At 44.7% G+C, this 20082-nt stretch overlaps 1 protein-coding gene across 2 annotated transcripts in view; it reads right to left on the minus strand.

Moving 5' to 3' along the window:
* Positions 1-964: 964 nt before the first annotated feature.
* The window catches only part of GBF1 (golgi brefeldin A resistant guanine nucleotide exchange factor 1), a 97640-nt gene continuing 78522 nt past the window's right edge, over positions 965-20082 (minus strand). Inside the window, exons 20-40 of one of the 2 annotated variants that reach the window (XM_042817766.1) lie at positions 19815-19940; positions 19107-19189; positions 16671-16907; positions 15582-15675; positions 12442-12618; positions 11889-11953; positions 11645-11768; positions 10984-11055; positions 10158-10252; positions 9534-9687; positions 9090-9312; positions 7338-7498; positions 6815-7061; positions 6275-6462; positions 5259-5409; positions 4758-4888; positions 4334-4435; positions 3691-3804; positions 3291-3468; positions 2953-3090; positions 965-2610 (exon numbers count right to left, since the gene is read on the minus strand). In XM_042817766.1, the coding sequence (XP_042673700.1) occupies positions 2324-2610; positions 2953-3090; positions 3291-3468; positions 3691-3804; positions 4334-4435; positions 4758-4888; positions 5259-5409; positions 6275-6462; positions 6815-7061; positions 7338-7498; positions 9090-9312; positions 9534-9687; positions 10158-10252; positions 10984-11055; positions 11645-11768; positions 11889-11953; positions 12442-12618; positions 15582-15675; positions 16671-16907; positions 19107-19189; positions 19815-19940 (3147 nt within the window). In that variant the 3' untranslated portion in view covers positions 965-2323. Of the gene's footprint in view, positions 2611-2952; positions 3091-3290; positions 3469-3690; positions 3805-4333; positions 4436-4757; positions 4889-5258; positions 5410-6262; positions 6463-6814; positions 7062-7337; positions 7499-9089; positions 9313-9533; positions 9688-10157; positions 10253-10983; positions 11056-11644; positions 11769-11888; positions 11954-12441; positions 12619-15581; positions 15676-16670; positions 16908-19106; positions 19190-19814; positions 19941-20082 lie in introns of both variants that reach the window. The other variant, XM_042817765.1, reaches the window with a different exon arrangement.

Raw genomic sequence — 20082 nt, forward strand, 5'->3', positions numbered from 1 at the left:
AAGGCACTTTGGAATTGAGTAATGGTTTACAAAGAGTTAATCATCTAAAGGTTTCAGCAGGCAGCTTAGAAAAACAGAGCTGTAAATCGAAGTCAAGGCTTGAAAGTACAGGGCAGATAGGTTATAGAAGCACCATGGGCAGGCAGTGCAAGAATTCAAATACATGAAGGAAAATATCTGAGGGCAGGAAGGACCATAACTTTAGAAGCAGTGGAGGCTGAAGAAGGTTAACTAGATGAAAATACCTCAGAAATGGTGGAATGGGGAAAAGAACCAGGATTTATGAACGGGACTTTCCTAGCTTGCGTGTCACACTTCCATTATGCAATATTTAGACCTTTGCCCATGAAATTTAAACAAATTCCAACTTCTTAAAACTCGTTATCAAGCTTGTAAGTCTTCTGGAATTCTCCGAGAACAGAAGGCACTGATGCCTTGCACAGCTCTAAAGGCACTGTGTGGATCTTGCTACAACACAAAGCAGAAAGCACCATGAGGGAAGCAACTGTGGTTGCCCACATCCATGCAAGGACTAGCTCTGGAAGACTCCAGGATCTCCTGCTGACCCAGAGTCCTGTCCGTGCAAATGAGGAGTTCTTCCGCAACAGACAGAAAGGCAGGCAGACGCGTCACAGAGGGGGCTGTATGCCGAGATGTTGCAGGGCACCTGCTCTTCAGCCCTTGCCTTCTTCCTTCAGTCCTGGCTGTGTGGCACTAATCTTACAGCTCCTTTTTAACTATGCTGGAACCTTTTCTACTTAGCCTCTGCATGGCTTGTCTTCACTGCAGCCTGCAGAGGAACCAACCAGCTGTTAGAACAAGTTCATCCATGCTCCCCCTCACTTTGTTAGAGAGTGCCGAGCCACTGGGTTGGTGGAAAGGTGTAGCACCCTTGATAATTCAACTCCACTCAAAGCTCTGGGCCAAAAAATTACAACAGAAAAGGTTTGCAACACTAGAGCACTCATTTACAGGATGTATTTATTACACTGTAAAAAGTCCATTGGATTTGTAAGCCATTTACCCCATATGTACACTGGCTGTACTCCCACCCCAACCTTGGGTTTCTCTCAGTACAGCATACACTGGGTTGGAGTTGACGCCTGTGTCCCTCCCAGTCACCAGTGGGATTTCTGAGATTGGTATTACTGAGAATTTAGCCAACTAATTCAGAGAGGAGGAAGAACTGAGATGCAGTGCTTGCCAGGCAGCCAGCCAGCTCTGCTCTGGACATGAGAGGATGGAAGAGCAGGACATCCTTGCTGCAAGACAGAAGCACAGGAATGATGACTATCAGCTGCAGGAGACCCTGGGTAGAAAAGGAGGTGGGCTCCCGACAACCAGAAAATGCATAAAGGTGCAATCTTCGCAGGAGCTGCCAAAAGAAAGCTGCTCCTCAGCACAGCAGACCTGCTGGGCATCTGCCAGCAGGTGCCACTGATCTCAGCATCTTCTCTGAGTGAAGAGGAGGGGACAACTCTGGGCCAACGAAGCAAGTGGTGGACAATGCAGCACTGCTGTGCAACCCAAGGGCAGTAGCTCCCCAAGTGCTGCTGGAGAGATGGCCATGGTGCTCTGCTCTGACATTACAGGGCTCTGCATTTCCTCCTAATATGATTAACTAGGTTAGAGGCTCCTGAATTTGCTCTGCCCACCAGACGGTCTTTACGTAGGAGGAGAGGAGGAAGGCAGCACTGTGCCTACCAGGCTCCCCTGCTCCCTAACTGGTCAGGGAATTATTGCAATCCACGTTGCAGAAGGAAAGCATATGGCTACAGCATACAAGAAGCCCTGCACAGCAAGCTGGAAACTACACTGTGAGCAATCCTCTACGCAAAATTTTCAACCTGCTGAGCCCAGGCATACCCACAGCCCAAATAAAGCAGTGCGGCCAGAAGCAGGAGCAGGAAAGCCAGGAAACAGCTGGGGAATTGTCCAGGGATTGAACTGAACAATCTGAGAGGCAGTCCTATACTGTTGTCCCTCTCCAGTGTTAAATCAATGCGTTTTCCCTTTTCACCAGATGACACATTGGCAGCTTGGTCCCAGGCTGCTGGGTGTGGGTGTTGCCTGGTCCCTGAGATCGTGAAGGCAGGAAGAAGATTGGTCAGTGGAACTGGATACCAAGAAGGGAGCAGTCAGGAATTTCTTGGCAGTTGCCGCTAGTAAGGAACAAATGTGATATGCTCTGGGGGTTTGCTGCAGCTGCCTTCTGTGCAGGTTAGCATCATCTTCTAAATCAAACATGCTTGCTATCAGAGAACATTTGGCCAGCATCCTCTGCCAGAGCCTCCTCAGCAGACAGTTCTCAGATACCTTCAAGCTAATTGACTTCAGAGGTTGTCATGGGGTCAGTGGGCCGTGGAGTAGCTAAGAGGGGAACAGGAGAGGTGGCTTCTATTAGAGCTGGGTTGAGGATGATTGGAAGAGTCATAGGCGGGACCCCAACCTGCAGGGGAGAGGCAAGAGGCTGCAGGATAAGTGGTGGTTGTGCTGTTGTAGGAGGTATGTCTGTAACGGGGCTTGTCTTTGTTGGCGCTGATGCTGTGAAAGAAGGAGAGGAAGAGCTGCTGACAGTGGGAGATGCAGGTGCAGAAGCTCTCTCAGACTCTGGAAGAAAGAAGAGAAAAATACATTCTTATATAGGCCTGGACAAAGTCAATTTCAGCCTTAATTTAGACTAAGGATCAGCTTCAGGGACCTTTTCAGACCTTTTTCCCCAGACTTTCCCCTTCTACATGCCTTCATAAGGGGCCTTGAGGAGCAGGTGTCAAACACAGCATTCTGCCTTTGCCTCTATCCACAAAAATCTCAGCAAGGCAGCCATAACCAAACCATTTGGAAGCAGAATGGGTTCCACAACACAGAACAGCTGGTCAAAGCAAGGAAAAGCAGATCTGTGCTTTCCACATTCTGGGAAGATGCTTCCAGAAAGAAAAAAATGGGACTTACCACTAGCACTCAGTTCAGAAGGCTTCTCCGATGGGGCTGGGTGGGTGGCTGGTCTCACATCCCCCACAGGAGAAGGGGGCAGGGCAGATGCTATTGACTTCTGAGGATGCTGCTCCATTGGTATGCTGGGGACAGGATCTAGGAACACAAACAGTGAGACACTACACCAGTTTACTCTCTCCTTTTGCCCACCCTCAGATTGCCGTCCTGATGCCAAGTTCTCATATCCTCCTGAATGCATCATCAGTAACATCCAGGCACTATGGCAGCTGGGTACAGCAAGGTGCAAGCGCTAGGCCCCAAACCCATTTTTTTAAATGCTTCTCATTCCCTTGTACCTTGGATGACTGTTTGTTTGAAGAGCTCATCTCGCAGCCTAGGTAAGAAGCAGTCAATCCGCTCCCAGGTGATCTCCCAAAGATCAGAGTATCCTGTCCGCGAGTCTGCACTGTGGAATATCCCAGCCGTGTCCATTACAAGCAGCATATTCTTCAGAGACTCTGGGATGGCCTCCAGCTGTAATCAGAAACACTCCTCAGCACAGAGAGATGGGACACACAGCAATGAACGAAGGCTCAAAAAAAGCTGATGGGCTGCATTGGAAACAGAGGCTAAAGGGACACACCGTGGAACGAATGGGTTTGCGAGAGTTAAATTTAAAAAAACAGCAAACAAAGCATAAGGGGTTAAAATTCATGAATGATTGTTCAAAGCTCTGCAGCACTTTCAGCACCTTACCAGTAAGTCACTGGAGCCAGCATGCATGTATTTGTCCATGAAGTCAAGGATTGTCAGCCACAAAGCAGCAAAAGTGGTCAGTGAGAGCAGTGGGGAGAGATGCTGTAGGAACACCTAGAAAAGAGCACAACCACTGTCAACAAGCAGTATCAAGGCTGCTGTTCATGGCTTGGCAAGCCAATCTCACAAATGTGGAATGACCCCTCCCTGTGGCAGGCTAGAAGGCCAGAGGATGCCAGAGGAATCCATTCTTCTAAGCTGCTTATACAGAAGAGTGAATCTTGTCTCTCTTGCCTGAGGTCATTTAAGTTTTAATCAGCACCTCCTCCAGTCTTTCATGCCCAGGCTTTGATGAGCATCACTTCACCTCTAGAATAAACCGTCTTTAATTAATGTTGAATGATATACTTCTCTTCACTCTCGTAAACACCTTCCTAACAACTTTTCTGAATCTAAGATCACGGAGACAGCTCTGGAAAGAAGGCTCATCCCAACAGCAGGTGGTGGTGGAAAGGCCCAGCACTGAAGACAGTCATACTAGCAGACTGATACCTCTCCAAATCAGAGATGCTGAGAAGCAAACAATGTTGTCCTCTTGATGCACATTCTCTCCTGAGCTTTCAGACAGTGGAAGCACACTAACCTTGGAGAGCAGTGTTGAGGCTCTCATCCTAGTTTCTTCCATTCCACCAACATCAGCTGGGCTGATGTTCTCAAGGAGCTTCGTTAGCAGAGGGAACAGCACCTGTTGGATTGATATTTCTTTGTGAAAGTCTCATCCAGTCCTTTTCATCTAACCACCTTAAAGGAAGAAGCTAGCTTTTGGAACTAATTTCTAGACAAAGAGCATGAGGAAAGCAGTGAGAAATTGAATACGTGGATTGATTTCCAAGAGGCTCTGTCAGAAGCCTAAGCAGAGAGGAATATTTCACAGGAGCAAAGTAGGGAAATGCCTGTGTATTATGGTGAGCAGACTATTCAACAAGACAGTACTATGTCTCCTACAAAGAGCATTGCTCTTCGTGACTGCTGTCATACCTGCCTGCCCAGCCCAACCAGGAGGTTACCTTATTGAAGCACGACTCCCACTCTAAGGCATCCAAGGCCTGCAGGTCGTGTACGAGGAGGGCCCGCTGCAAGTAGGTGAGTGCCTGCATCCGTACCTGGCGTCGGGCATCACAGCATAACCAGGCAATACCTGCAAAAGAGGGGTTCAGTGCTGAGCCCACAGAGAAAGTGTCACATTCCAACTCACCCAGCCTAGGTAGAGATAGCTAATGAAGACCAAACACACTGAGAGGAAGGAACAAAATAACAAGTATCATACCTGTTCTAGGTCACAGATTGGGAATCTATTGTCACATCCAGTAGTAAGCTGGTAGCTAAGTCATGCTAAGGATACCTTGCTGGATCTGAGCCCATTTTGTTTTCCCACTTACACAGCAGACCCTAAAAAACAACCTCTGCCTGCTATCTGCAGTTAGCTCTTGGCTCCTCCACTTTCCTGAGGGCTGATGTTGTACTGAAAGTCTTTCTGCTCACTTCTCATCACAAGGGGTTGACTTTACCTTGTAACAAAGGACACCAGCAGTTCGACCACAATGTTCGAGAATCTGCTTCGATTTTCCTCCCTGAAGTCTCTAGATGGCGTTGCTCCTCTGCCCAGGAGCTGTAGATGGAAGCTGCTCGTGTGTGCAAGGTGTGCATGAGATCCAGGAGCTGCAAGTCAAGCATCACATTAAGTAACACAATTCTTGAATCAAACCTTGTCTCTGCTCCTTCCCAACCAATGCTAAGAGGATCCCAGCTGCTATGAGATAGTTTCAGGCCCAGTTATCTGAGCAATCCCTAAGCATTCAAGTACTGGGCATCCTCCACAAGATTATTGGCTTAGCCAGGAGCCATATAAATTTCCTCACTGAGGGAGTGGCATTCCAAAGTTCCCAGGAGAAAGAATGGATCCTTGGCCTGCACAAAGCATTTCCAATACACAGCACGATGCCCTGCCTAACTTAGGGAGAAAAACAATGACTCAGCTACATTGCCCACAGACAACTCTGTCTCCTTGCAACTTAGTTTTTTAAAGCAACGTGAAACATGCAAAAACTCTCCAATGGCACATGACAGCATCCTAACAACTTTACTACTGAACTGTGGCCCAAAAGATTAGTGCTAAGTCAGCATCTTCACATCTTTGAGAGCCAAGATAGAAATAACTCCTGCATCCCAGTCCTCTGTACTTGAAAACCCTGTGTCCCAGCCGACCAGGTTCTCCTCTCTCCATAAGCTCACATGCTGTCAGACTCTTCACTAATCCCACATGAAACTCATGTCTCCAAACTTCCTTTATCCACATTCACTGTATCGTCTGCAGTGACTTGTTTCCAGACACCTACTCTTCTGGCTTTTCTCTCTCACTGCAGAACCACACTCTGCGACCAGCCCTACCTTCACCATTCAGTGGTCACTAGTCCAGGATACAACCTCCCCTCATCCCATGAAGAGTCCCAGTGATTCCCTAGCAAGGTCCCGAGTGTGGGAAAGGAGAGGAGGAAATCCTTGCTATACTTACGTCCTGACTAACCTGTAAAGACACAGTGTGGTAGCTGGCAGGGATGCTCTCATCCTCGTCCTCATCACTGTGTGTGTGGACCTGGTGCTGGTTCAAGACTCGTGATCGCCGAGTGGAGCTCTCCTTTGGCTTTTTTTTTAACCGACTGGATTTACTATCATGTCTGTGGCTCTTCCCCCTTTTCTCCTGGGACTTAGAGCCTAAAAAGGTAAAGGCAGCAACATACAATATGCACAACTCCATCACAAAATGTTTTCAGCCTTTCAACACATGCAGCAGCCACTTTCTGACATCCCCAGTGGAGGGTTCTACTCATTTTAAGAGGTACCCTGCGCCCTTCAGGAACAGCCTTCTGCATCCACAGGAAGCCAACACTTGCTGATGCTGCTACCTTCACATTAGGTGCTGGCCTCTTGTGTCACAGTGACATGGACTCTTCTTATAGCAGAAGATTATCTGAGAGCTGGGGACTCATTCCCCAACAGTATTTCACACATCCCTTCATGCTGCTGGGCACTCTGATCCCAGCTGTCAAATCAAAGGCCACCTTACCTCCATTCAAGCTTGCCTCCACAAAAATGCGAATGGTTTTAACACAAAGCTCAAAGTTCTCAGGTGTCACGTGGGCAGCATCTCGCACAATGAAGGACAAGGACTCTACACACTTCATGAGAGACTTTGTGTCATGTGGGCCCAAATCCAACCCCACGGTCAGGCTGTACTGGTTGACAAGAGGAGACGGCCCCAGCTTGTTGAACCCAGCACTGGGTTTAGAGGTGTCGATGTCATCTTTCCCTACCTGCAGGGCACAGCAAGAGGGTAGCAGGAGGGAGTGGTGTAACAAACTGCACCGCATGCACGTGCTGAAAGAACCTTTCTTCTGAAACAATTCCCCTTTCTTCAACATTTGCCTCCTAGCTTTCTGCTCTCCATCTGCATCTTCTCCACATCTTCCCTTTACACTGTCAGCTCACCCTAGCTATCTCTTCTACAGCCTTATTCTTTATGTCCCTACCACACCCTCTTCCAAAAACCAGGATTAGTATTTGGCACCAGAAGCCCCTTGGTTACTCACCACTAGCCAGCCACTGTTCATCATATCCACATCCGTCACCGAGCGATGCATCTTGCCTGGCTTCCCATGGTCTGTGTACACCTCTGAATCAGACGTGTAGCCACGGTCTAGGCTCATGTCACTTGGATGATAGGAGGAGACCTCACTGTCTGACTGAGCACCTTCAAGACAAAAGGCAGAGGTTTTAGAGAGTAAACTTGGGAGAGTAGGTATGAATAATGGAGAAGCAATCCAGATCAGCATTAGCTAAGAAGCACTGGTGCACCCTGGAAGAATCTGAGCCAGGCCTTTCCTCCTGGGAAAGGAAGAACAACTGTAACTGAAGTATGCACAGGAGATAGCAGGAAGCATAGACCTTGGCATTTATTCCTGGTATGTACATTTGTTTTTCCCTTTCAGAAGGAAGGGAATTTCCATCCTCTGCTAAGTCACTTATCAACTGACCATGGATTTAAAAGGGCAAATTTCAACAACTTGATCCCAGGGGAAGAATCGTATGTACCACATATTTTAGAACCGTTGGAGGTGCTAGGTTCAGCCAAGGCAACTCCTAAAGCACAATGCAGAATATGGACTTGTGTGGCTGTTGAGGTTCCTCATGCCACTCCACATTAATACGGGTGGAGTGTTTCTCGTTCACAGCAGTTTACTTCATGCATGTTCCATATCTATCTGATCTACCTTCCCCGAATTTCAAGGTAACCTTGTATTTCACATGTCCCAAGCTCAGAAACCATTGCAAAGGCCAAATTTAAGGCACCGTGATAAAGTTGTCTTGAACAAAAATTGTGGGTTTTTTCCCCTCATCATTCAACATTATCTAGAAATCCACCAGCATCTAGATTTGCTGTGAACAGTGTACCAAACATTTTCAGGAGGTAAAGAGAAATAATGTTTTGATCTACAGGATGCCATAGTCAAGTAGTTTGTTCAAGCAGTAAAGACAGGAGCAGTAAAAAAAAAGAGCTGGGAGAAAAAAAAATCTTGTATTTGCTCCAGAAGGCAAAGGCCAGAAGCTATTTAGCATAAGGCATCAGGACCTAGCAAAAAAAGTTCTAGAAAAGCAGAGAGGAGAACAGCCTTTTAGGAAAATCCTTTCTTTATTTTTTTTTCTCTTTTTTTTTCCTGTAGAAGTCTGAAGATGTCAGCCTCAAATACACAGCAGCTGGCTAAAGCAGAACACGAACAGTTTGCTGGAAAGATCGTCTGCTAACACAGTCCAGAGAAGTGGCAAACAGTGGGTTGGTCTTACAGGAATTGCATGTGCACTCTGAAAACAAACTGAATTGGAAATAGTTTAAAGAACTACTTCCTTTTTCAAAATCCTTAAGAAGAGAACACAAAGGAGTCAGTCCTCTAAAAGAGGAAACAGCTGGGTTTACATTACACACCTGGATAAGAGATTAAAGGCTATATTACCCATGGCACCGGACCACAACCACCAGAATATACTCCATGGGGCAGTGCAAAGATCTACAGCTGCTGCAACTGGTATCAGTTTTCCTCCCCACTGCTCCCCCAGGGATGAGCACCTGGACTGCTGCTCAGAGTACGAAGAGATGGCAGAGTAGAGCCAGGGACAGACCATGGGGTAGGAGTGAACAGCAGGTGCTGGTCTTTAATCTTGATAATGTAGTTTAATGTCAGCTTTGTTTTCTTGCAGTTCCCTCTGCTAATTGAAAAGCTTGGGGAAGCAGCTGCTTATCTGGCAGGCGGGCATCAGATTTCCTAGCAAAAGCCGGCCTATCTTACCTGTGTCATTATCTGCCCTTGCTGTAACCTGCAGGGCTGCAGGTGGCTTTACCCCAGACCCAATACACTCCAGGAGGGTGAAGAGCGTGTACCAGTCATCCCCAGAATGAATGTTAGCAGCATTGGTCTTCAGCAGCTCATGGAGGCCATAGGCAACCTCATGGCTAACTCTGGACAACACATTTGGCTTCATCATGAGCAGGATACGTAATGAGAGGAGAACCTAGCCACAGAAAGAGACAGCAAGAATAACAGATCCTGTTATATACACTCCCTTCTTCAGCAAAGTCCACCTTCCTTACTTAGGGCTACTTACAACTGCTGGTTGTTGTTACCTGTAGCACACACAGGCTAAATGTGGGTCATTACCACAATAATTGCTTTCCTATGTTGCCAGATATAGCAAAAAAAACCACCCCACAACAGCAACAGACTTCCCCTTACCTGTGCACTGATTTCTTCCCGACGAAGGAGCCGAATTGCCAGCCTCAGCAGGCCCACCACTGCCCTCTCCACTAAGAAGCAGAACTCCATTGCATTGACACAGAGGTGGTAGAGGTGGTCTCGGACAGTTTGCCAGACACAGGTCACACGGTCCCTAGCCACAACAAGGAGGAGGGAAAGGGTAGGATGAAAGGATATGAGACATGCAGGATGCAGCTACTTCCCCCTTCCACCCTGAATACTCCATACAACCTCACAATCTGGTATTTCATAACTTCAAAGAAAAACTCCAGCAGAGAGATATAAGAACAGACACACAGAAACAACAAAACTGTCAAGTATCTTATTTACTTAATTACTCGCAAATCAAGCAGGTGGGTGAATTCTCCCACCAGTGTTTAGTTTATATTCTCCAGATCTCATGATATCAAAGCAATAATTCATGGGTGAATAGTCCCTATGTTTGCATATGCTAGAACAGAATTGCTAAGCCCTGAAATTATAGCCACATGCTGCTTCAGCTGGCAAACGAAGCACATAAGGAACTCATTCCCTAGACCCAGTCAGCAGCTGCAGTCCTGCAGAGACATAGACAGCAACTATAAATGTATTTCAAGGTCATACCTATTTTCTAGTACAATCCTTAGAAGCATCTCCAAGCAGAAGGCAGCATCCTCTTCATCGTATGTCTCCTCATCGGGAGTCACAGAGATTAGAGCCTAGAAAAGACAATTAATGTTTGTGACTTGCAGCTTCTCAAAACAGGGGTAGCAGTGAGGACCAACAGAATGCTCTTAGTCTGGGCAAAGCAGCACTCCAGTGTCTGGGGAAGTTGTGCACAGTCCATCAAAAATACATTGGAGGTCAGGGGCTAATCTAAGTATATGGAAGATTATATATATATGTGTGTGTGTGTATGTGTGTGTATATATATGTGTGTATATATATATTTTTTTTTTTTAAGAAAGATGTAATTCAAACTTAAAGATGTTAAACTCTGATGAAGTGTGTCAGATGGGGAGGCTTTCTGGCAGCTAGCAACTTCTTATTAAGCATATCTGAAGCACAGAAAAGACAGACATACCTAGAAGTGACTATCCACAAGCCAACAACCTGCATTTAAAGGAAGAGTTCCTGACATAGAGGACTAAGAGCAAAATCCTCCTCCAGAACTAAGATGGCACATGAAATTTTCAAACAGTTTCTGTTACCAAAAGACTCTTACAATGTTTTTCACAATTTACTGTCTTTCTCTGCTACTAAACAAATGTGTAACTTCTGAGCAGGCAACCAACATAACAGACAAACTAACGTCTGATTTCGAATCCCAAATAGGCTTAAGACATCCTCTGAGCATAGAGGAGCTAGGTGAGTATACAACACATATGCATAATCATTCAGCAGACTTGTCCCATCACCCATCCTGTCCCTTGCCCAGTATCTTTTTCACCTTCATCAGCTCCTGGAGGGATTCAAGTTGGAGGAATTTACTTTCTGTGATCAACTTCTCAGGATCACATTGCTGGAAAAGACAGAAAAGAGAACGATATATCCAGGATGCAGGGAAGGCATACAAACAGATTCCCCACAAAACACCACATGCTGCTGCAGTAGGTACTGGGAGTGGTTTCAACAGTTACACGGAGGAAAATTCCTGAAAGCTAATTCAATCCTTTAACATCAATTATCCTCTAACAGTGCTAGAAAGATTTTATCAGGTAGCTCCTTGCCTTTTAAAAAAGAACATCTGCCCGTAGACTGCTTTGTCTTGGAAAAGATCAGTCATTTGAGATTTAATAAATTTGTGCTTAATTATAGCATAGTGATGCCAAGGGCAGATCCCAGTTTCTTGTGCAAAACCGTCTCTATTTTCAAGTGTTACTATGTTTGTACATCATATCCTATAAGACTCTGGCAATGCAGACTCTATAGCTGGCAATGCAGACTCGCTCATCTTTATTACATTTCCCAAGTCCTCTGGGAGCCTGGAATATTGCCTAGGAACATGCATGTTTATGCTTCTGTTACCTTTTATCTGCATAATACTGTCACACAGACAAAAGCAGGTTCTTTCACAGCCTTTTTACCTTTATGCACTTCATGCATTTTACCTTTATGCACTCCAGAGCCGCTCGCTTTGCTTCCTGTGTCTCAGTAGATGGCCCTCTCATGCCAGATTGCTCCGTCCCACTGAGGGTGAGCCAACTAACAAAACTCAGCACTGTAGATTCACCACTGCAAATTAGAAGACATCAGCATCAGTAAGAAAACATTACAGAAGAAAAAGAAAAGGTATACTATTTTCCAGGACTAAGGAGGATAAAAAAGACTGCCTGAGCTATCTGCTCCACTCACCGGTTAGATGGTGTCTCCTCACGCTGCAGATAGATTTTACCATTGGGATCCACAAAGTCTTCAACCTGGAAGACAGACCAGAACAAATATATTCAGTTGTCTACTTCTCTGTAGTCTGCTTTTGCCCCTACAATGCTTCACTTAATGATGAAATACCACACCCAAGCACCTGCCCACTGCCAGTCAACCCAGCTCTTCACCCCTCTACACCTAGTCACACCTCTCCACCATCTGGCAATACTAATTCTGTACTCTAATACCTCATGCACTCTCTCTTCTGCAAATATTCAAAATTCCTTCAAGTGAAATGAATGGTGGAATTTCTCAAATACAACAAAAACAAAAATAAGAAAAAAAAAAGAAATGCTGTGAAACAAGCTGAGCCCGCATGTTCTTGAACATGACACTTTTTGACGGCTTTCTAGATCTGTACACACTTCACCAAATCCAGGCCTTCTTTGCAAGGGAGCTCTCCACCACTTTGAACTGATTCAATGAAAAGCCTGCTTCCCACTCCCCGAGTTTTCAGCTACCCGCGAGTGGCTGTGATTACCTCTACCATGGCCTTGGGCAGCAGTTCTGCTCGGAAAAGCTGCAGGAGGGCCTCCATGATGTTTTTCCAGCCCTCCCGCAGAATGTCCCCATGGCGATGGGCCAAGTGAAACACAGTCTTTGCTGCAATATGGGCCTTGGGATTACTTCCAAAAACAGTCGGCAGGTTCTCAATAGACTAAAGGAAAGAAAAGGGGCAGCAGTCAGCAAGACTTGTTCCTTCCCCAACAGAAATCACAGCAGACTGATCAGAATTGACTACAGAAAAGGCAGCAATTCTTTGCACAGTGCTGTAGACAACTAACTCAGCTCATATTTGCTTGACACAGAAACAAAGACAAGGTGGCTTTCCAGAGCAAGCTAAATCACTGAGACACTTGGACCTAAGCTCTCCACTACAGAACACTTTGAAAGTGCTCAGTGCAAACTTACAAATAACACTAACTTACTGTGCTATGGGACCTCACTCCGGAATCAAAGCCTTAAAACAAGGTATCACTGCCCCTCTTGCTGCAATCAGTACTGTTTGAGACGGAAACTACGGCCAAAAACATTCTGGACACGTAAAGTTACTCTGAACACCAGCTAACAGCAAGCTAATCAATCTCCATATTCCTTTCTATTCCTCTTCTTTTAAACAAAGTGGCTATGTATAGAAATTGCAGTGCTCAATGGGGACACCTGATCACCAGGGTGATCTAGCTTAGGAAGTGGCAGATGGACCTGGACAGGCTGCAGAAGTGGGCCCATGAAAACCTAACGAGGTTCAATAAGGCCAAGTGCAGGGTGCTGCACTTGGGTCAGGGCAATCCCAGGTATTGATGCAAACTGGGGGAAGATCTCCTGGAGAACAGCCCTGCGGAGAAGGACCTGGGGGTCCAGGTAGATGAGAAGCTGGACACGAGCCAGCAGTGTGTGCTTGCAGCCCAGAAGGCCAACTGGGTTCTGGGCTGCATTAAAAAAGGGGTGGCCAGCAGGGAGAGGAAGGTGATTGTCCCCCTCTACTCAGCTCTTGTGAGGCCTGTGTACTGGAGTACGGCATCGAGGACTGGGACTCCAAGTACAGGAAGGACGTGCAGCTCTTGGAGCGGGTCCAGAGAAGGGCCACTAAGATGATCAGAGGGCCGGAGCACCTCTCCTCTGGAGAAAGATTGAGGGAACTGGGCTTGTTTAGCTTGGAGAAGAAAAGGCTCCAGGGAGACCTCATTGTGGCCTTCCAGTACTTGAAGGGAGCACATAAACAGGAAGAGGAACAGCTGCTTACGAGGATGCACAGTGATAGGACAAGGGGGAATAGTTTTAAACTGAGTTAGGTGAGGTTTAGGTTAGATATCAGGAGGAAGTTTTTCACACAGAGGGTAGTGATGCACTGGAACAGGTTGCCCAAGGAGGTTGTGGATGCCCCATTCCTGGAGGCATTCAAGGCCAGGCTGGATGTGGCTCTGGGCAGCCTGGTCTGGTGACTGGTGACCCTGAACATAGCAGGGCGGTTGAAAGTAGGTGATCTTTGAGGTCCTTTTCAACCTAGGCCATCCTATGATTCTAAGCCATGTGACACCTCAATGTTCTTCTCCCACTTTCTAACAGTTCTTCTTTGATTTGTCTCCTCAGTCCCTGGAGACATTCACCCCTTCTCCCCCTTCCACCAGACTGTCTCTCAAGTATTTGTTTAGTTGTCATATGCCACTGTCGTCCTCAAGCCCTTCAGGAATTTAGGGAAGCAGAAAGTAATTGGTGTAGCTGGAATTAGCCACAGATAAAAACTCACAGCTCGGTTCAAATCCAGAATTCCTCAATCCTACATCATCAGCGAAAGGCACAGTTGCTTAATTTTCACAGACCTAAGACTGCTCCAGATTCTAGTCTCACAACTAGATGGGATGCAGCTGGCAATAGCTGGTGCCTCTGAGGGCTTCTACTGTGTAAATCTGTGTCAAACAGTTGTTTCACAGCAGACATTCCTCTCCTTGTGTAATCTGCTGGTAGTCTCAAAATCTGGTATGCTTGGAGAGGATCGAGTATTTCATCTTTACTGTAGTGAGATGTGCAGGAAAAGGGAATCAAAAGCAACTGCACTGCTTGATTGTTGAGGGTTTTGCTTTCTGTTTATTGTCTTTTAACAGTCAAGCTGGTGCTTCTTCATTGCTACCAATGCGGGATGTGAGCAATATAAAAAACATCCAGTTCAGACAACTCTACTTTTCTGTAGTTTTGGAGCAGCCAAACTCCATTAACTGGACTAATTTGCAGGATTGTTCTCTTTCCACTGTCCCTTCTAAAGATTTCAAAAATCATCTGTTTGAGCCCTTTTACACCCATACTTTCACTCTCTAGAGATCTTGTTCCAGCCCCACTCCTTTTTGTCCGTATGTGTGTGCAATTTGGCAAAACTCCATTCTGCTCACTGTGGGTCTTCTACAGGTTCTAAGAACAATGTTGTAGATTTCTTTATATGTTTGACCTCAGAAAGGAATAGCTGTAATCTCCGTAGCACCTTCTGCCATATACTACCTACCAAGAGTTTAGGGAAAAAAACTAGGCACATGATATTCCACGCAAAAAGATCTGGGCAAAAAAGCTTAAATCAATCATTGTACCTTGGACTGTATCAGAAACAGTGCTTAAGCTCTTGCTAAAAGTGAAACAAACTGCTGATGTTATTTCCTGATCCCAGTGAACAATTCAAAACATGTTTTTCTAACCACTTAATGCTGCACTGACGCACAGCCCCTTCACTTACAGAGAACCGATCACAAAACAGTCCCTCTTGGCTCTGCATAAGCTCTATAACCAAATATTTAATAACTGAAATGCATAGACTCACTTGGGAGTATGGATGATCGCTATCTTTACACGGAGATCTAAGTTTCCTCATATGAAATAGGTGAAATAAGCAGTTTTATATGAACTGCTACTTGTAAGTATGTAGGAAATACACTTATTTGGACTTGTGCAACAGAACTCCTACTTTACACACAGTTTTTCATTGCCTTCACCAGAAAACTCGGGGCAGGGGCTGATACAGATTTCTGTATCTACAGATACAGGTATAACTAAAATAAACGAACTATACTACATAACAAAAAAAGAGAGCTCCAACATACTAAAAAACATACTTCTTTCCCCTCCTTGCAAACTTACCTCGCTGCTGAGGGCTGTAAACTTGCAGAGAGAAATTATGAGATTGTCAAACACATCACTGAGGCCATAGTGAGCAGAAATCATTGCACATTTCCTAGGGGAAGAAGAACACAGAAAACACTGTAATAACTTGGCAGAGAGGTCTCTGTACAAGAGAGCAAATCAGACGGCCTCTTCGTTGACATTTCAGACCTTCCTCTCTACCCACTCGTAACAAATGCTCGTGCATAGAGTCTATTATCCATCATATAATCAAAATCATCCTTCAGTCCTGGACCGCTGATATTTGTCTGTGATTATGTCGGGATCACTTCCAAGAATCGAGTCCAAACAGACAAACTACCTGCAGCTGTGCCAATATGCCAACTTTCATGTCTTGACATAAGAAGTTGCTGACATTAAACCTTCAACTAAACCTGCTGTTTCCAAGAGATGGTGGCTACAGTAGCATATTAACAGACCTTTAAGACTACATTTAAGGCATGGCTTGGTCTGCATTCAAGCACAACCAGAGGTTTTTCCAATACAGCACCTCAAAGATAACAACATTAACTATTGATCAGAGACAGGAAAAAGGTTAAAAAAAAAAAAGAAAAGAAAGAAACAAGCAAACAAAAAACAGAAAGAAACGAACAATCTCTATCAATCCAGCCACAGCAAAGGCCTCATATACATAATTTCATGAAAGGTTTTCTTGATATCCCAGGACTTCGTCAGCATCACTGTGCAAGGTAATAGTAATTTTCCTTCACTTTTAAGCAGTATAGCTGTGTCAGCAAGGATTCTAAATGTAACTATGCTGGAATTTAAAAGTACACACCCCAAAGCACTTAAACTTACTGCAACACACCAGTCAAACCAAGTGGCCAGTGGCACTAAGAAAGGCCAAGATGAGGTGAATCAGCACTAACAAAAGAACAAATCCAGGGGAGCGTAGGCCACAACTTAAAAACAATAATAATTAAAATTAAAAAAAAGGTTTTCAATTGCTAGGAAAAGTAACAGCTGGTATTCATTGTGACCTCTTCAGCAGACAGATGAGATAACAATCCAACCAGTATTTCTGGGTTCCACAAATGTAAGACCTACCTGAAACCAGAGATAGCCTTCTGGATGATTGTTTCTTCTAAGCTCTTGTCAAAAACATAAGAAAGTGCTGCAATGGTTGGGCCCCATGTCATGGTGAAGAGATCATGGTCATAGCTTCCAGGGGGCACATGGAGAAATATGCCCTCATCAGTGGCACCACGATGCAGCAGGACATTCCAGATATAGTTTTCCTTCACCAGGCCCGTCTGTTCCTCTGGCATCACTATCTCATCATTTCTACAAGGGAGGAAGGCAGAAAGGTTGAATTTTTCATTCTGAGCCAAACATAACATTTACACAAGTACCTTTCATTACATGGTCACAAAGTTAACTGATATCTACTCTGGAGTGATTTTGCCAGTTCCTGCAACATTCTCTTTTCTAAAGCCTGCTTGCTTCCTCTGCCCCCCTCCAGTACCTTGGATATAAAGGCTCTCAGGAACTCTGGGTCACCACAGTGTAATTATAGTATGGAAGAAGCAGCTACCTCCGACAGGTGGAAAATGCAACATATATTGCAGTTAAATGTTGGAAGACTTCTGATAGCATGCTAGTGTAGCTTCACATTCCCTACCTCTTATCCACTCAGAGCACTATGCATATCTCACTGCTCTCAAATAAAAAAAATAACTGTTAAACCACAGCAAAGTAGTATGAGCAACTTTGTATAAGAATATTCAAATTGTATCAAAATTAAATATCAGAAAGCCAACAAATTCCAAATTAAAAATAAAGCAAGAAATCAAATGTGTAATGGGTGACTCATACCCAGGGTACCACAGCTCCCTACTCTAACTCGATTAAAGCTATGCAATAGTAAAACAATTACGATTAATGCCAAGTAATACTTGAAACCTCAGGTTAAAATACATACTCCCTAAACTTGGGTAACATTGCACAAGAGATAATTCTCTCCAAATGACCAAGTAATTGAGGACAGCCTCAAGTCTCGTCAAAATATTAGACCAGGCAATCCAAAAAACAGAGGTCAATCCATAGAATTAAAAAAAATAATGCACTTCAGTTGCCAAAGAAGCAATTTTCATGTGCTAACAGTACCTATAAAAGAAATACCTTGGTTTATGCATAGGAAATAAGCTCTTCTCAGCTTCGGGTAGCTGTGTTATTTTGACAAGAGCAATCATTACTGAGATTATACAGGAAAATGTGTTAGTAGTCAGTAGCATACTTTTTTTTTTCAAACAAATCCATTTTTGTTAGTATTAACAGAAGCAAGTGAATGAGTTTTACTTGGAAGGTCTCAGGAAATTCTGTACTCACAAGTGAAATGCTAAGATCCTGAACAGATCATGTATTATTCTGTACAGACTGTAGTCTAATTGATTTTCCTAATAATACCCCTCAATTTCAACTATGGCAGTACGATAATCTCTTTGGTGTGGAACAGTAGCCATTGCTTTAGGCATTGATCACAATAAAAAAGCTGAATTATTTGGTGAAGGAATGATAGAAACAGACTGGAACAGAGTCACAATCTCACTGAAAAATACGACAATATTCTCAGGATACTACTAAAACAACATTAACAACACCCTCAGGAAAAAAAGGTCAACCAAACCCAGAACTCTATTTGAAAGACTGAGCCAACTCAAAGAATTTCTAGATAGCTGGTACAGGCAGCATCCCCATCTTCCTGATAATGCTCAAAAGAGAGGCCCAACATAAGTACACTGTCCTGCTTTGAGCATAAGTCATTGCCTGCAACTGCAGATTGAAACCAGCTGAGAGTCAAGAGTTATATCCTGTCTCCTCAGAGACATGATCCTCTCAGCTTCAAATTTGCAGTGTCTGGATTTACTGATAGGGTAGATTTCTGAGTTATTACTAAACCCCCCCCCCTCAGAGCCAGTCCGTGCCCAAAAAAGCTTCAGCCACCAGGAATTCTCTTCAAACACTGGTCAGAATGCCAAGAGCTTCAGGGATGGCAGGAGAGATTGGGTGTACAGAGTAGACTCATACAAGCAGCTGAAAAGCTTTTGAAATGAAACAAGCAACTAAGACCCAGACAGTTATGTCAAGGCAACAGTGCTGTCCTGGGGATGAGCTGCTGTCTCTGGCACTGCATAAATGTTCTGAAGCAATCCAAACGCCTGGCCTGGAGGACAGAGGCTTCTTAATTTAAACATTTCTCATGTGTTGCTCTTACTCAGCCATTATTATGCATGTTGAAAGAAGATGTGTATTCTTTAATATTAGGTTAAGCGCTGTGGATTAAAATACCATGGCAAGAATCCAAAGATACAAGTCTATTGCAGTCACTGTGCCAGGCTTGTTACTCCAGTCCCACACGGAGCTGGAAGGTGGTTTGAAGCAAACATGGTCAGTGAGCCTCTCTCTGTGGTCACTGAAGATCTCACAGACCAAATAACTCAAGTTTTCTCGCTGCATACAAGCAGATGTCAGGTTGATTCTTACTTGATGGCATGGTACATGTCTTCCAGCATGTCCTGTTCAAAGTCTTTGCCTCCGTTCACACCTTTCAGGTTTTTCCGAAACTCCTGGGGAAAAAAATAAATGAATAAACACTGATGTAACTCTCCTAGTATCTTCAGCTTGAACTGCTTGGCTTCATTCAGAACTCCACTTGCTTTCTATGGGACCAGAAGGAGATTTTCCTGCATTCTTCAAGATCAATCCTCAAAGTTCAAACATAAAATGCTATTCTTAGCAGCACGGCAATGCACAGCAGCTCCTGCCTCTACTCACTCTACTCTGAAAGAACAGAGATAACAGAACACATGCTTAGCTGAAGCTGGACATCAGTGACAGGTCTGTATTGCACACTGACAGTCACAGGACTTGAACTCTCTCAAAGCCCAGACTGTTGAGCTGTTGAAAAGCAGTTCGATGATCTTCTCATTCTTACTCTGTCTTAGTTTACCATTTTTTCAGGCACAGAAGCCTCTTGATTAACTTGCCAACATGTCTTGCTAAGCACAATACTTCTTAAGACTGTCCCTTACCTCCAGCCCTCCTCTCCAATCATACTCAACCTCAGTGCTGCCCACCAGCTTACTGCATACATGAGTCATGAATACCAGGGGAAATAAACAACCTCTGAGAATGCCAGATATTTCATTGCTAACAAAAGAGAAGACAGGTGCCTACACTGCTAGCACCCACCTCCAGGGTCATTGGGACGTTCTGCTTGCGGACATTATGGTTGTGCTGGTCAGTGTTCAGCATAATAACTGCATAGGCCAGGGCAAAGCAGGCATCGCTATTAGCAAATGGGGATCCATTTGATTTCTGAAAGGCAAATACAGGCACAAGTCAGTCCTACAGTAACAGGGATATAATAGTGATCAAAATAACCATTTTTCTATCACAGCACTAAATAACCTCTTGGACAAACTGAAAAAAAAATAAAAATCAGGCTATGGTTATAGTT

Source organism: Centrocercus urophasianus, unplaced genomic scaffold (assembly GCF_019232065.1).
Source record: "Centrocercus urophasianus isolate 14NV4802_14NV808 unplaced genomic scaffold, USGS_Curo_1.0 seq_17, whole genome shotgun sequence".
Classification (NCBI taxonomy): domain Eukaryota; kingdom Metazoa; phylum Chordata; class Aves; order Galliformes; family Phasianidae; genus Centrocercus; species Centrocercus urophasianus.